The sequence below is a fragment of the Triturus cristatus genome, chromosome 2_1, assembly GCF_964204655.1.
Source record: "Triturus cristatus chromosome 2_1, aTriCri1.1, whole genome shotgun sequence".
Classification (NCBI taxonomy): Eukaryota; Metazoa; Chordata; class Amphibia; order Caudata; family Salamandridae; genus Triturus; species Triturus cristatus.
This window is the reverse complement of record NC_140581.1, coordinates 1,035,047,944-1,035,065,423: the sequence shown is the minus strand read 5'-3', so window position 1 is coordinate 1,035,065,423 and position 17,480 is coordinate 1,035,047,944. Positions and strand designations below refer to the sequence as shown.

The window sequence follows — 17,480 nt, the reverse complement described above, 5'->3', positions numbered from 1 at the left end:
AAAATCCTAAAAAACAGCTATATTGGATCTAGGGCTCTTTACCTGTTTGTATACCCTGACCAATGTGGCAGTTATTTTATTCAAGATATCCTAAAATCCTGTGGCTGAAAGGTTATGCCTAAAGCCACATATTGCAGTGAGCCTAGGTTGAGTTGCTGCTTATTAAATGTAAAACAAGTATACCTGAAACATCTACTTACAGATGCTTTTCCAAGAATAGTAAACAAGAAAACACATTGAGCCACAATGTTATTGTGAAGAAATTATTTATTGAAACAAAATCTTACTAAAAAGAACAGTCTGAACATAAGATACAGCTTTTTAAACTATTTAGGAGATTAGACCTTCACTTATTTCAAAGGGGATGTTTTCTTTCTGATAGTAAAGAGCAGATGTTTCTTTTCCCTTCAGATGAACTTCTTTTCTCTTTCTGTAAAGAAACACAGTCATATTAGTTTATAGTATATTGAGGATGTGGTGTTGATTTGTTTTTTAAAGCTATAATTGATCTGTATTCTAGAAACCAATGTACAATGCTAACTCCATATGCAAATTATTGCACCTTTCACATGACTAATCTTAACCTTTCTCGTTCCCCCTAATCTCACTCTGCTGCTTCACAAGTCTATTCATTCAAGCTACTCAGATCATACATAGGGACTTGCCTCCTATTTGGACAGGACTCCATCTCCTCTCTACCCACTGTCAAATGACTCTGAGATTCTACCGGCCTTTGATTGATGGTGGTCATAATTAATTCTCTTGCACACCCATTCCCTCCCTTTACCCCTTAGTGTAAATATGTTGAGATGTATATATGTAAATATAGTAGGTTGTCTATCCTGTATCTGGACTTTCAATCACTAGCTATCATGCATCCCTTTCAGACAAGCTGTATATAACCTTTTATACCCAGATTCTTTGGGTATACACAGAATTTCTTGTAAACATTTTTAATAATCTTGCTGAATATATTTATTAAATAAATATATTGTTGAGATGAGAAATAACAGTTTGAAAAACATTGGTGAAAGCTATAGAAGTGTATAAATAAAATTGGCAAAGACAAAATCATAAAAAGCACAGTTAAGCATAAATGTCTTTGAGAGGATCATGCCTAGGAATGACTGGGGTGTCATCGATTAAAATTGTTAATAAAGGTTTTCTGGTCACCCAGTGGGTGCTGTGAATTCTGGGTGAGAGGAAATGCATCTTTCGACTCAACATTTCAAAGGGTGAAATATAACAAAAAGTCTTTACTGTCCAAGATTCCCAAATTGTGATCACCCAAAGAAGTGCTGCTACAGATTGTTTTCTTCCCATCTCATGCTTCCCCGTGGCAGCGCAACATGGACATTTTTAAGGAGCGGTTGTGCAAAACATTTTTGTGGGTGCAAAATCAGGATGAGTGTGGCTTTAAACAAATTAAAATGCAACCCATTGTAAATTAGCTACAAATTTGCTCAATGCAATATACAGTATGTTTGTCTAAGGTAGGAAGGTAATGTTTACTAAGGGGACATGATAAAGCTGTACAAGTTTATTTTTCACATAATTTGGCAAAGGCTCCCTGGTGACCTTTTTGGTCCACCTGACTACAGCATCACTAAATTGGAAGATGAGGTGGCATTTCTTCCCCACTGTGGACCTTCTATTTACAAGCAATGACCGGGCTGTGAATGGTGGTCACATTGCACGGCAAATTCCCATAAGAGAGGGCTGCTGTCATACATACCTTTCTTTTAGTGATATTTTGCTTTCAGTTATGCTTATTTATCAATTAATGCTGTTCAGATTGAGACCCTCCAGCTACAGAATTTCAGCCTGTTGTGTATAGTTGCACAATAGATCAAAACAACACCTTACACAATATGCCACATGGGCAGGGGGAATACAGATGTAACCGGATTCTATTCTGCCCAGACAATGTTTCCATATCATTACACTTTGCAGCTCAAAACAGCGGATATCTAGGCAGTAGTACTTGTTCTCCAATGTTCTAAGCTGTACATGGTGTTTCAAATTTTCAATAATTTTGCCAAGTTATTAAACAATATGAATCCAGTTGATAACAAACTACCCTCAAATGTTTTATCCACATCTTCTGAAGTTCAAGCTGATGCTGTGAAGCAGCTGGAGAGTGAAGAGTGGCGTTTGCCAGCTATGTTTATATTGTCTCTTCATTTGCTTACCACTGTTTAAATTGAGATTTCTTTTTGAGAAATGTTGGATTTGTTGAAATACAGTGATAGCATGTGCTTGATGCATCATTGACTTTCTGCAACCTCATTTCCCCTCCTTTCCATGGCCTCATGCTAAATGAGCGTGTGAATAACTATTTTTCTCTTTATGTGTCTAATAATATTTTATTAAAGACATGCTTGTTTCTGAGGGTGGGGTTATCAAAACTTGTATTATAACACTCACAATGCTAGGGAAGCAACACGGTGGGACTATGTACAATATTCTGCTATCACAAAAGTGTAGAGCTGCTAGGTATATTTGTACACATGCACTTGAGGTTGGTGCTATTAACACATACTTTGGTGAACATGTTTGTTTTTATAACCACCATAAAGATTTCTTTCATATTTCATTATTCCTATATTTATCAACGTTAAAAATGAGGACAATGGTGAAAAAAGAGTGTGGTTGTTGTGATTTCTGATTTTTGTCCTCTTGTTGTTTAGAAGAGTGTCCCCACACAAAATGATTAAATATTTCTATAATGTTTACTGGCGCATGCATCACATACCTGATTTCATATTTAACCTTGAGCCGTGGAAGGCTTGGTCGTAGTGGGAGTAGTTGTTGTTGGTGTAGTAGTGGTTGGAGTAGTAGTGGTTGGAGTGGTCGTGGTTGGAGTAGTGGTGGTTGGAGTAGTAGTGGTTGGAGTAGTGGTAGTTGGAGTAGTAGTGGTTGGAGTTGTTGTACGACGATGATAATGATGCTTCTTCTTGTGCCATTTTTTTTCATGCGACTGGAAAATAGAGAACACACAATAAAAAATATGCTACACTCAAATAACTTATAATACAGATGTACATAACACGACATCACACTATAATCTTAGGAGACATTTATCAAGGTTTTTGCTCACTAGCGGCACACAAAGCAGTACATACCAACAAAGGTATATTTTCATGGACATAAAAACAACACCCTATGATTTAGGATTCAAAGCACATTCACTGCAGGTAGTCACCCTTTCTGATACATCAATATAGCTTTTTATGGTGTGGCTTGGAACCATTCACATCCTTCCCCCAAAAAACCAAAACTTCAAGGACTGGAAGTATGAAAGTGTTTGTTGAATTGTTGAGTCCGTAACAACTGCAATGGGAAACACAGGCCTTCAACGTATTCTGATCACAGAGTGACCTAATTGTGAATGTTTATGAGAGGAGCTGCTGTTTTCCTTCACATTATGTAGGCACCAAATGTATTAGCCTTGATATTTGGACTGCAGGTAGACTCCTTTGCATGGATGTAGATTTCCGAATTGCAGGAATTCACAAATGTTTACAAAGGCAGTCCTGAAAAAGGTTTGATTTCTGTGGCTCGTATAGAGCGCCATTAGCATGAATGACTGGACTCTAAATCTAATAATTCATTGTTATAACGAAACAGAGGTCGGTAAATGAATGTATTGAACACGGTTGCAACATCAAAAAGAAATTCCAGGCTGTTCTAGCTGAGCACTGTGAGAGCCTGTCAGAGCAGTGCTGGAAAGCAAGGAGCACAGCTTCTGAAGGAGAGGGAAGGCACAGAGTAGAGGGGTTGGGTGGCAGGATGCCACTTATTGTTAATTTTGTTTAATTTGGACGGGAAGGACAGGCCACATTTTGTATGGTTTCGTTTTACTCCTCTGTCCCTTTATAGCAGATGAGAGCAGGGGCAGATACATTTGGAGCCATATATAACATAAAATTATAGCTGGGTGAAAAGTGGATTACAGTGATGTTTTTTCACCTGGGGTTCTGAGTGACATTATAGTCAGCTCGAGCTTTGCTCTTGTTGTTTATTTTATTTCCCTCTGAACACCTTCCTGAAAAACATCTCTATACTTCATGTTAACCATCTCTAATTCTACATGTCATGTATGACACCTAAACAGAGACTTTGGAACAAACAGCTGGATTCTAAATCCAGTAATTCACTACTAAGCCATACAAACAATAGGTAACAGAACTTGTTAACCACAGTTACTACATCAGAAAAGAATTCTAGGCTGCTCTGTCTGGGCTCTCTAAGAGCCTGCCAACGAAGCACTGGAGGTCAGTGTGCACACCTTCTTGATGCGTTGGAAGGGAAGGCATATAGAGTTGTTTGGGATGGGTTGTAGGAGGCCATGAATTTTGTTTTCAAATTTGGGACAGGGAAGAGAGCCCATGGCCTCCTCATTACTTCTCTGTCTCTAGCAGTTGAAAGCGGGGCAGATGTATTTAGAGGCCATACATGATATGAAATTATAGCTGGGTTAAAAGTGGTCTATGAGGATGCTACCCATCTTCCATCTGTAATTCCATATATGATATATCTCTTTCATTTGAAGTCTCTATCATAATACCAGACTTTCATTACCCCCTGCTATGACATAACAAGAGTGAGAGAGAAAAGTTATTTCCGTTAGTTGCTACATCATAAAGGAATTCCAGACTACAGTGGCATTGCTCTCTGAGAGCCTTTGAGAGCAGCGCTGGTTCTCACATTGCTTTGGTAAGGAAGTGGCAGGAAGCTCTCTGGGGTTGATGGGGAGCAGGCAGCCAGTTTTATTACAGCATCTGGAACAGGGAGGGGAGGCCCTCTTATATATGGCTCCCAGACAAACCATTGTCATTGAGCAACAGTTGAAAGGAGGAGCAGATGATTCTGGGGACCATACATATAATAAAAATAAAGCTTAGTAACAGTAAATAACACTGATGTTTTTCATCAAGAAGTTCTGACTGACACCATAGACATCACAAACACTTGTTATTAATTCATGTTACTCAGAGCCTCTTGCTGAAAAACATCTCTGATGTTCACTGTTACCCATATTTACTCTGTATATTAATCACTTCTTACATAAATGTTAAATGTTTTCCATAATTGCAATTTTCTTAGTGTACAAGTGTACATGGCATAATACCCTCCTATGCGTACAATCACATATTTCAGTTTGTTTCATTTTCCCCCAAAGGAAGTTATTTTTCACAAGTGATAAAGAACTTCTCCTTTTCCATCATTTTTGAAGATTTTGAGTTCACATTTGTACTCAAGAAAGGGACTTACTTATTCTTTTCACAGGATTACATCTCTGTGCATTGCTAAGATTGCAATAGGTTACAAGTATGTGAATGTTAATGTTACCATATTCAGAAAATCATTGGTGTGTGGGTTGTTCCTAAGATTTCAGGGCATCCTTTTGATAGAGTGCCCACCCCCTTTCTCTGGGGAATAACAATGTGTAGTATTAACCAACTTGGGCTAATATTATGCAGGTATAAATCCCTTTATAAGTTTAAATTCAGGTTTTTAGAATACCAAACTTGAATTTACAGTCATTAATACAAGTAAGACCTACACCCACAAAAGAGTCAATTTTTGGAGTCCATCATCAAACATTTTCTTGCAGCAGAAAGTCACTGCTCTATATTCATTTATCACATCGCCTTTGATCACATTCACGCATTACAGTTGCCTATTTCCCACGCATAGGCCTGTACAAATGAGAGCCTGGAGATTTCAGTCTAAAAACACAATGGTTTGAAGCATCTGACATCAAATCTCCTGATGATCGGAGCTTTGATTTATACTGTTTGTTTCATCCCTCATCATGACCTGATTTTCAACTATATGCAGTGAGAAAATTCACTTGTCCAGGATTGAGAAGGGAAACACAATACACATATAGAAATATACAAATATGACTGCTTAGCTGGCCCCAGGACATTAGAGCACACTTGTGAAATAGATCTTATGCTTCAAGCCTTTTACTATATGAGCTATTCATTGGAATATATCTAAAAGGACTCCATGGGTCATATCATGATGAGCTTTAATGGCGCAGCTCAAATCCCAGCGCCTAGTTTATGTTTCAGTAAGGGATATAGTTAATTAATTTAACCTGATTATTTTCTGAGTTACTGCTTTAATTTCTGACAGAACTGCTTTGAAACAGTGAGCGAGGGTTGCCTCTTTAAATTTCTGATCTGTGCTGTCTGAAAATAACATACTAACTCAGAGAAATATTGGTTTAAATGAATTCACTTTAGGCCCCACAGGTGCATAAAATAGTTGCTGGACTCTGCGCTTCACCTCTGAAGTGGACCTATATAGGCAGATTCAATAGGAAAACACATCAAGAATTAACTATTATAGATGAATTGCTGATATGTTGCATGTGTGACCAATGTATCTAGGAATAATGTAAAGAAAAAGTAAGAAAGTGAAATGTCAAAGATCAAACATGGAGTCAGACACAGTCTCTCTCGCCCATCTGGGATCACTTGTGTTCCTTTCTAGAGAAATAGCAGTGGAGATGTACTATTCTATCTCAAAGAATGTCACAAACAATGTAGATGTGGTTGGTCCATGTCACTAATAGTACTAATCAAAGTAAGTACCATTGGTTCAAACTGCATAGTTTCCTTCCTTTTATTTTATCGAAGTGCCTTATTCATGGTCCAGATGGTGTAGACTCTAAAATCATTCAATCACAGAAGCCCGAATATTATCCACAGACAGTTCAGAAAAATATTTTATAAAGACTGGCAAATCAGATACAATGTACTGACAAGAAATATAAGCATACAAAGGTAGAATGCCGTGGTCACTGCAGAATGTAAGAAACTATTGTAGAATGTCTCATACTTACACCACTGTCGCTTGCACTCCTCTCATCCCGTTCAAAGGCCTGGAAAGGAGGGAAGATAAATATTTTGTCAGGTGTAGTTGAGGTGCAATGTAATGTAAGAGCGACACTTTTATCAACCATTACCTTATGGGTACCCTTACCACTTGTCACTGAAATATTCTGCTAACCTCTAAACCTATCTCAGTGGCAGAACACTGCTGTCTCTTCCATCAGCTCCCACGCTGATTCCAGCTGCTACTATAGTCAAGGTTTGAATTGCTATCCCAACCATCATCTCAGATGCCACTCTTTTGACAATGAGCCCTTTCTGATTTATAACTGCTGCAAAGCAGGACCAATAGGAGGTCAAATCTGCCATGTGCATTTCACACACGTTTTCCTCATTCACTAAGATTCTGGGAGCGTGACATTATCAACAGTGTATTGTAGAAGTTCCCTTACAGAAAATGTGGTAATGTTATATGATAAATGGTGAATACCACCAGTAGTGACATACTGCCCATTAAATAGGTTGAAAACACATTTCAGCAATGAATTGCATTTCACTAAGTGCCCAGTGGCAGAGAAATTGCAGTAGCACTGGCTGTCTATCTACAGGAGACTGGGGCGTCACTAAAGGTTGACCTGCAAATGTGCTAAAACCTGTGCAATTACCTACGAGTGCTCAATACTTATTCGAGAACTGAGAGAGACATCCCACATACTCCATATTTTTATTTTTAATCCCTGGAGATCAAAGTTACCCTGGCTGTCTCCATTTCCTTCTGCTCAAGACTGTAGTGGGTTGGCAGATTATAGCTGCCAATCCTTCCAGAATAGGGTCCTCTGTGTTTTCAGTCTCCATGGGTTCATATGAGGGTTTCAATTTAATTATAATCTGAAACATGAACCTTGACATATCTATGTCCTGAGTCAGTCACAGCCAATCATAGTTCATGATTAGTTGAGCATCATTGTGAGTCAGAATTATACTGCATACTTCAATCCTTCCACTCAACAGTGAGGAAAATGCAAGAAAGAACAACCTTATTTAGAGTTCGACAGACAAGATACTCTTTCAGAACACGACGGGTACACCTTCCACCATATTGCAACTCTCATAGACTATTTGCACTTGTTAGAAGTTAGAACCCAGATGGGAAATTTGGTACATTTGTGAAGCCCACATGTTTGTTCCTGTTGCAAAAACATCTTTGAAAAACAAGGTATTACATAAAGGTTTAGGCCTAATTTGTGATCAGATCTTATCGTCCAATGAATCAACTTTTGCAAATAAAAAGTGAGTTAATTCTGCTATTGGTGGAATCTTCTTATCATGAAGAGAAAGTCAGAAAGAAGCACCTTTGATGTGGAAATTCCATAGTAGACAGGGCACCACTGAAAGTGAAATGGAAAAAGTAGGGCAAGGGAGTGTAGATCATTAATTCTCTACAAGAATAATAATGTATAGGACTTTGTCAGTATTGTGACCCTCTGTTGTACCTAAGTGATGTGAGGAAGAACACTCCTATACAGAATCCCAAAGCAAGAGAGAGAGAGGAAGTGCAGTGGCAAAATGTTGATGGCAGGGGGCAAGATGGAACAAGAAATGGGTGGGTCATTAGGCTAAAGTGCAGGAGCAACAGTTTCAATGCAGGCAGCTCCTGCTCATTCTCAGACCGTGTAATTATATCAAGTGGCAATGTGTTATGACCACACTCTAAGCAGTGTGGTTGCATGATAGCAAGAAACGTTTCCAGTATAGAAGATTGGAATCCCCACAAAAGACCACAGCATAGAGGGAGAACAATGGCAGATAAAAGTCCTCTCCTTTAAATTCTAATATAATTCATGGGATTCTGTAATCCCTGTATAAAGGCATGCTTCTAATTTCTTTATAAGTGGTGCCTAGTGATGCACTCAGTTGCCGATTATAAAGAAGAGACATCAGAACTCTATTTTATATGTTATTCCAGTCGAGTTCTGATGTCGCAGTGCCTGCTGCCTTAGCAAGCAGCCAAGGTGAAAGGCAGGTCAGCTCACCAAGCATTGTTGAAGCAGCTGTTTAAACCACCGAACTAGAACATTGCTTTTTTTTATTCTGATCTGTTTAATAGGTTACAATAACAAGCAGAAAGAATATGTTTACTTTTTGCACTCCTTAGATAGAGAAAAGCAAGAATCTTTCTGCGTATTTTTACTCATTCTCAGCGACACCAGCTTTTTTTTGTGCTTTTTTTTTACACGTAATTGTGTTGAACTTTTTCTAATATCTGTTTGCAATAAATATTTAACAGGTTGTTGATATATTTAATTTTGCCCTAGAGGTTTTATTTTTATACTTCATGTTTGCAAGCATGCTCACTCTTTCATATAATAAAGCTGCGCACCAAGGTTTTAAGTGGTTTGTGGGAAAGGTGATGTGTGACCATGTATTAAATAGGATTAAGTAGCCCCTGAGGTAAACGATAAGGGAATTACAAGTCAACTCTGAGTTCAATAACCTCATAATAGAATTTGTCCTTTAGCCTCATTCCTTTATATGGTTATTGAACTCCTCAGTGACTTGCAATATCCTTATAATGTACGGCAGAGGGTACTTTAACCATTATATTACACTTTTTGTTTCCCCTTTAAGTAAACAGCATTTTGTTCCTAATTCTAGATGTGTAATAAAAGAATCACACGGCTAGTTTAATGTACTCTCTCCCATTATCAGCATGCACTGCACAGTAGAGGCTTTAACAACCAGTACAGTATTATCATTTATGTGAGCCATAGATTTTTCAGAATGGTTTTTCGAAACACTTATATAAACTGGTGCTGTCCACCTGCGGTTTATGTGATTTCAAAACAAAATATTACACACTGCGCATGCCCTATGATCACTTCAAACTGATCAATATTTAATGTCATTGTTAAAAACAGACAAGTTTTGAAATGCTTCAAACACCCAGACAATCCAAAAGCATCTTTTGAACCCTAAGAGTGCAGTAAGACGTGTTTCCGATTCCCATTTTAGGGACGCATGAAAGTGGGATATCATCTTATCAACAGAAGCATGAGAGATGTTTTCCCTAAAAGCATTGTTGGGTGAGATTAACAAAGTACTACATGTCCACTAATGTCCCACACATCATCACTCACCGCAATGCAGACGGCTAAGGCCAGAAGGCAGGACACCACAACCAAGGTCCTCATCTTTTATGAATGGTATCTACAAAGAAATATGATAAAAACAAATGGTTAATAAAGAGTACATTTCTGAAGTACCAGAGGTTCGTTATGTTGGAGGTTAAAATTGGCTCCATAGTTATAAATTTGACCTATATACAGTACCAGTGGAGTTATGCAGCTACTGGGCACTAAACTATACAGTAGTGAAAAGAAAATTAAGTGGCAAGGCACAGCCAATTTTGTGGCATTGAGGCATTGAAAGGTAACTATTCGGCACACTTTGTGGCAATATTATATAGCTATTTTACTATTTAACATACTTTCATGTAAAGTGGATCCCAGTGCGAAAACATTGGTTTTTTAATTTAAAAAAAATATATAGATTTAGCACATGATATTTACATAGGTTTTTCAAGAAGAATTTAAAAGAATATTGTGTAGAAGCGCAATTATATTGACATTCGCCTCTCCACAACCCAGAGTAAGGCACTGTGTGAAACAGTCGCTGTGGGGCACCATGCAGAAAACAGGCTCATCTATTCAGATTTCCTGCGATAAATGGTTGCCTCACTTATTCAGTACCTCGCAGATATGTTTTACAACTTTTCTTTAGTTTTGTGATTGCTCCATTTCACGCAGTAGGACCTCTTGTAACATCTCTATTCATTAACAGAAATCCCCCTGCAAACAGCCAAAATCCCTTCTGACAACCCAATTGTACAAGGTGTATCCAGCATCTTGACACATTTTCACCTGTTTGCATGCATAATACAGCATCCAGGGGCTGAAAAGTGACCTGTTGGCGCAATAAAATGTGAATCACTGTGTTGCACCACTGTTTGCTACATTTTGATAACTTTTCATGGGTAGAGACAGAAACTATTTTTAGAATCTTTAAATTATTCGGCTTTTTGGAGAACTACGTGGCTGGAGCAGCTAACTATTATTTCTGCAGAAATGTTGTTGCTATGCCATATATTTTTTGTATATTGATGCATGTTTGCCTTACAGTTGGAAAGCACTTTCAATGAATTTTGCATATGAATGTGCATGATAAGTATGAGATAGTGCCATTTAATAGATTGAGACAAAATGGATAAATATAACAAACACACAAATATGTTTAGCCTTTTGTTAGCTGAATTGTTTGTTGTCTTTTCCACTTTGCTTTAACAGAATTGTGTTTTTTTAATGAAATAAAAAAAATATAAAGGCATTCACACACATTCCGAAGGTCCGATTCACAAAGGTAAACTTAGAACCGAAGTCTAGCTTTAGACCAAAAGTCAAACTATAGACCTGAAGTCTAAAATCTCAATTCACAAAGGTAAACTTAGACCTGAAGACTAAATTTAGATCAGAAGTCTAACTTCAGAACTGAATTCTAACTATAGACCTGAAGTCTAAAGGCTCAATTCACAAAGGTAAACTTAGACCTGAAGTCTAAGTTTACCTTTGTGAATCGGGCCCTGAATGTTTTTTTCACCCAATTTAGTTACCTAAGTTAGGGTCATCAAAGCCTGGCCTAATATATATATGCTTTATAAGGCACATGGGGAGTGCTTCCGTCCAGATGCAACACTCTATGTGCGAAAAAAGAAGATGAAGGGTCATTTACAACGTAAATACTATTGTAAACTATCAGATTTTCCAATAATGGCAAATCAGGCTGTTTAAGGTTAAATATAGACATGGAAATATGTGATTTGTATAGATTTCCATGTAAAGTCCTTTGGATTTTGGTGAATTCCCTGACATTTTAAAATCTATGTAAATCATACTAGTAAATCCAATAATTCATAGATTCTAACCTGCCTTTTTTCGAGACTTATGCCCAGAATCCTGATTTTAAATTGAGGATATAAGCAAAATATCCGGATGTCAGTCATTTTATTCATTTTAAAATTCGTAAATCAGTCAGCAAGAGGCTTTGCTTGTCCGTGTAACATATGGATAAGCGAGAGACTTAAACAACCATCTGCGAGCTCAAACTTTAGAAGAATCATGTCCAAATGGATATATCATCCCAAAAATATGCTGTTTTAATTTCGGCAGCTTTACAGTCTTTTAAATCAAGATCGTTGAACAGATATGCATGGAATGCTTTTTACACACAATTAAGGGTGGGCGTAGTTCGCGAAGTAGCACTTCGCGAAGCTACGCAAAGTGAAGTTCGCACTACGCGAGCTACGCGTAGCACTTCGCGAACTGCGAAGTAACATGTTCGCACTGTGCAAGATGTTGTTTTCAATGATTGCACAGTGCGGACAAGCAACCGGCACTGTGCAATCATTGAAAATGGCATCTTGCACAGTGCGAGCTGTAGTTTTCTGCTGCTCGAGTAGATTTTTACTCGAGCTGCAGCTTTCTCAACGCGAACTGGTAGTTTCTCATCGCGAGCGGTCGCGAGCATACGCGACCCCTCGCAATGAGAAACCTGACCTTCTTGCGTTGGGAATCTCGCCGGGAGGTTTATTTTCCATGCTCGCGATCGCGAACAAGGAAAAAGTCTCGCCAGGATGTCATTTTGCTTGCTCGCGGTCGCCAACTTGACGTTGAGGACCGCGAGCAAGCAAAAAATGACCGCAGCACTACGCAACACTACGCTACGCGTGTTCGCACTGTGCTACGTGCAGTTCGCGTAGCGCGAAGTAGCGCGAACTTCGCAAACTACGCGAGCGTAGCGTAGTGCTTCGCCCAGGCCTACACACAATGTATAACGCACATACATACTGGCAGGGATTGTGGTTCAAAATTGAACAGCTGGATGCCCACCTTACTCCTAGGTTTGCATTTGTGGATCATTTGGTCCAGAAAGACATGTATTATATGGATTGATTCCAGGCTTTCTATGTGTGCAATAAAGTACATCGGTGTGGGTTTTTCAGATGTAATTATAAACTGTTTTAGTAATGGCCATTCAAGTTTACCCTAAAATAACTCAGAAATGATCAAAACCTAAATCCATTCGACTGGTTACCCTTTCATGCAGCTCTGAAAAGCAATCTGAAGGTTAAAAGCAATGACTTACCAGGAGCAGCTTGCACAAGGATTGATTGTCTTCTGATGCTTTTGTGGGTGAAGTGGTGTTTGGTGTTACAATGTCTGCACATTTATAGTGTTCGTTTAAGGGCCTGGCTTTACTAGGATTAGGGTTCATTGTGTCATACAGGCTAAAGTAGGAGGTTAATAATCCACCCTTGATGACTCCTGCTCTGGTTTCCTTGGCTGCTGCTCTTAAAGTGCAATATTTTGTAAAACCCTCTGTTTTGTTAAATAAACTATGTACGCAGACGAAACTCCACACTTGAATTGTTGAAGTTTCAGTGGCCATTCAAACCACAATTAAGGTGTTGTCTGGTACTTGTGAGTTCAATAATGCCCTTCACATTTTGAGACAGGTGGCTTTTTGATTCTAGGAACCGGGTGCTGAAACCTACACAGCACTAGAATGATTGATCCTTTGGTATTGTTCCTGCTTCTTGCTCACAACATTCAGCTCAATTTAGACAGGGCGATTATGAACTGAATTAAAACTCTAGCTAGGTACATGTGGGTCAAACGTTACAGCTCATTGCCATAGAGGAAATAAACAAAAATATAAATTTAGAAAAAATATAACATATCAACAACTAATTCCTTTCCTAGTTTAATTCTCTAGAGTTACTGACAATTTCATTGGATGTTTCAAATCATTATTATGAAGTATTAAACACATTAATTGAGGAAATTAATTCAAAAATTTGACACTGTGCTCACATCAATATTTTTTCTGAGGCACTTCAGTTTGAAGAGTGTTTCACAAAACCATCAACTTCATAGTACAATACTGAATAGAAATTATAGTGAAATGGGAAAGTAATTAAAACCACAAGTCGATGATTGGTGAAATATAGTACAAAGAATACTTTTTATGAAAACAAAATTAACATTTGGACAGATCTAAGTCTTCTGCAAAATGAAACATTTCATCTACAAGGGTTATTTAAAAAATGGGAAGAAGATGCTATTCTCCCAAAACACATTAGAGAAGCAGTCTTTCTACTTTTGAGGGAAAGTTAAATAAAAACATAGACAGAAAACCCAAATATGCAAGACAAGAAAAGTACCCAATGAATAAAAGTGTTTTAGAACGAACCCGATAATGGCAGAATGCTAAAGAACTGAAAGTTTTTCAGAACATTGAAATATTTGGATCTCCATTGACAACAATGACATGGCAGGGGGCATATATGTCTGATAATATGTACATGAATAATGGTTATTTGTGCAAATCTGTATTTGGGGTTAACCATAATACCATGTAAGTCAGAAGACATTTTGTTAAATGTGTTCTTTCTTGCAAACTACCTTTCAGGGGAGAGGTGTGGCACCGCGGCCAGGGTGACTGATACTGGACGCTGGGGATCACGGTTCGATCCCTTGCTCCGATGGCAGGGGTCTGCCCAGCACATGTGACTCTGGGCAATAACTCGCTTAATCTTCCCAACGGCCCCCAGCGCCGAGAGACCCATTCAGGGGTGATTTGTGCGCTATACAAGTACTGGATTTACATTTACATTTGAAGGCCACAAATGGAAAAAATGTCTGTTACTAATAACAAATATTCTATTACTCTGTATTTCACACTTCTCCAGATAGAAATGGCACTTCATTTGTGAGAGTGAGCCTATTTCCTGCAATAGGGAAGTCCTCAAAATACAACAGTGAAACATCAGGATATTTCCTTTGAAATGCACTCATTCGGGCAATATGGGTAACTGATGATTTAAGCTTGGGCTTGCAGGCACCCATGGAAAACGACCTAACTCAGATATATTCGAAAAATAGACACTCAGGGTTGTCAAGCTGGGTGGGTTACATGGATTCCACCACCTTTCCTTAACCATCATGTCATGCAAACATCAAACTTTGAATAGAATATCAGATTTTCCTCACATTTAAATGAGGAAATGCCCCCGAATCTGTGGCGAGCGACACAATTCCCACCATACAATGTGCCTACACATCTCCCAATAAAAATGGTACCCTATGTGTATGGATGGGACCATCACCCTGAGCAGTAAAGGCCCAAAATTCAATGAGGAAATATCAAGATTTTTCCTTTCAGACTAATTCATCCAGGCAATGTAGGTAGCTGTCTATCTACCAATCCCAAGATTGGTCAGGCCAGGCAATGCATGGATCCATCATGTTTGTGGCCAGTTGGATGTATGGTTCTTAGATCTGTCAGCCTTAGGGTGGTCTTCCCCCAACCTTTTGCCTTCCTCCCCAACGTTTTCCTGATCTCATTTTTTCTGGGCTTAGGACTCTGAGCACTTTTCCACTGCTAACCAGTGCTAAAGTGCTGGTTCTCTCTCTTCTATAAATGGCAAAATTGGCCTACACCAAACTGGCATATTCACTTTACTTATAATCCCTAGTAAAGTGTGCTGAGGACCTGTAAATTAAATACTACTAGTGGGCCGGCAGCACTTATTGTGCCACCCAATTAAATAGCCCATTAAACATGCTCAAGCTTGGCATTACAAAGCCTGTGTGTGCAATTTAAACTGCCATTTTGAACAGGTAAAATAAACCTTTTGACTTGCTCAAACCCAGTCGTGCCTGCTACCTTCCACCCGTAGTGGGGTGGGTGGGTGCAGAAGGGGCGTGCAGGATTAAAAAACCAAACACTTCTCCTGGCCGGCTGCCTGGCTGGCTGCTGCCGCCTCTTCTGCTTCCTCTTCCTTCTGTGGAGAAATAGGAAGCAGGAAGCGCCAGGGCTCCCACGCTCCCCACAGCCAATCACAACACAGCAATGCATCGTTGTGATTGGTTGGAGCGTCGTTACGTGGTGCTCAGCCAGGGGCTGGAGGGGTGGGCATGTTCTCCATGCAGGCTGTAATGCATCCTGCATGGAGAACAGGGAACGTGCGCATGACTGTTTTGGGTGGACCAACAGTACAAGGGTTGTACCCTCCTTCTCTGCTCTTCAGCCCCACCCCCTCATGCCAGCTGCCACAGCAGGAGGACAAAATAAAAGGATAATAACATTACGTTATTATCATTTTATTTTTTCCTTTCTTTTGCTGCATCAAAGCAGTGGGCTGACATGCCTCCGCCTTAGCAGAGGAGCCGCCACTGTCCAAACCTTATTATTTCATACATATAAGTCACTCCTATAGTAGGTCCTGGACAGCCCTAGGACAGGGAGCAATGTATTTAAAAAGAAGGAAATGTGCTTTTAAGTTTTACATGTCCTGGTAGTGACAAACTCTTAAATCCGTTTTTCACTACTGCATGGCCAATCTCTCCCATAGGATAACATTGGAGTTGCCTTACTGCATTTCCAAATGGGAAGAATTGACCCATTCAAGTTTGGTGTCTCTGGAATCCTAATTTAAAATCCTAATTTATGGTGAAGTTGGCATTTCCTTGTCTTTGCCATTTGGTGCCTGCAGCCTGTCTCTGCTCACATGACTTGTGTAGTTGACAGTTGAGCTTAGGTATGACTTGGTGGGCCATCACTGGCAGGATGGGAGGGAGGAGCTGGGCCCAGCCTCACTTACACCTGCATAGGATGTGTCCTGTCTCCAAAGGGCCTAACGACCCTGCATTGTCACTTCCCCATCCAGAGCAGGGTAGGTAGGGAATTCCTTTCCCACCTTTCAGAACCAGGGCACCAAGGTATAAAAATAAGACCTCAAACACCAACTCTTCAATATACTTCTAGACTTTTGGATACTCTGCCAGGAAGAAGGACTGCTGTGCCACTGAAGGACTGACACTCTGCTGACCTGCACTTTGCTGGACTCCTGCTTTGCTGTGCTGACCTGCCACCTGCTGTGTTCTTGCATGAGTGAGAAGGACTGGACCTACATCGTTCAATCCCAAACCCAGAGTGACTCCAAGGGCTAGTTAGATGGCCTCCTACAACGGACTCCATATTGCAGCCTTGCAGGACTTCGAAACCAATGCATTTTCCTGACTGCGCGCCACCTCGCATAGCAGTCTTGCCTCATCACTTTTGCTATGCAGCGCATCTTAGACAAGGACCCTTGCAATGCTCCACAATCAGAATTTAAGGTACTTTTTTCAGCAGGCCTAACTGGGTCCCTGTAGCTGACCCGTACTCCATCACAGTTGACCAGAACTTGTGATTGTGTCCCTTTTCGGTGCTTTGTGCTTTTTGGCACTATTTTCACTGAAACCTTAAAAATGTAATATCTCCAGTTCTGCAAACTGGAAATTTCGTCATTTGGCCTTGTTTTATTTATTAAATTAAGCTCTATTCTTCTACCTGCTGTGGTGTTCTCACTGTTTTACTGTTTGAAGTGTTGCACAAATACTTTACACATTCCCCCAACCCAAGACCACTGTTAAAATGTAGGCCTCTGGGTGGATTGCACCTTCAACTAGGAAACACAGGCGAAATCGTTGGCAGGCACATGTTTTTGTTTTTGATCCATGCATGCGACAG

At 39.5% G+C, this 17,480-nt stretch overlaps 1 protein-coding gene across 1 annotated transcript; it reads right to left on the bottom strand.

Annotated features, from left to right (window-relative positions):
- Positions 1-2,755: 2,755 nt before the first annotated feature.
- On the bottom strand, positions 2,756-13,096 carry LOC146866286 (uncharacterized). Its single transcript, XM_085640827.1, has 4 exons — positions 13,050-13,096; positions 9,989-10,058; positions 6,863-6,901; positions 2,756-2,980 (listed from the first exon to the last, which is right to left on the bottom strand). Exons 2-4 carry the CDS (start codon positions 10,040-10,042, stop codon positions 2,768-2,770), a joined length of 306 nt encoding a protein of 101 aa, XP_085496953.1. The 5' UTR covers positions 10,043-10,058; positions 13,050-13,096; the 3' UTR covers positions 2,756-2,767.
- Positions 13,097-17,480: the final 4,384 nt, after the last annotated feature.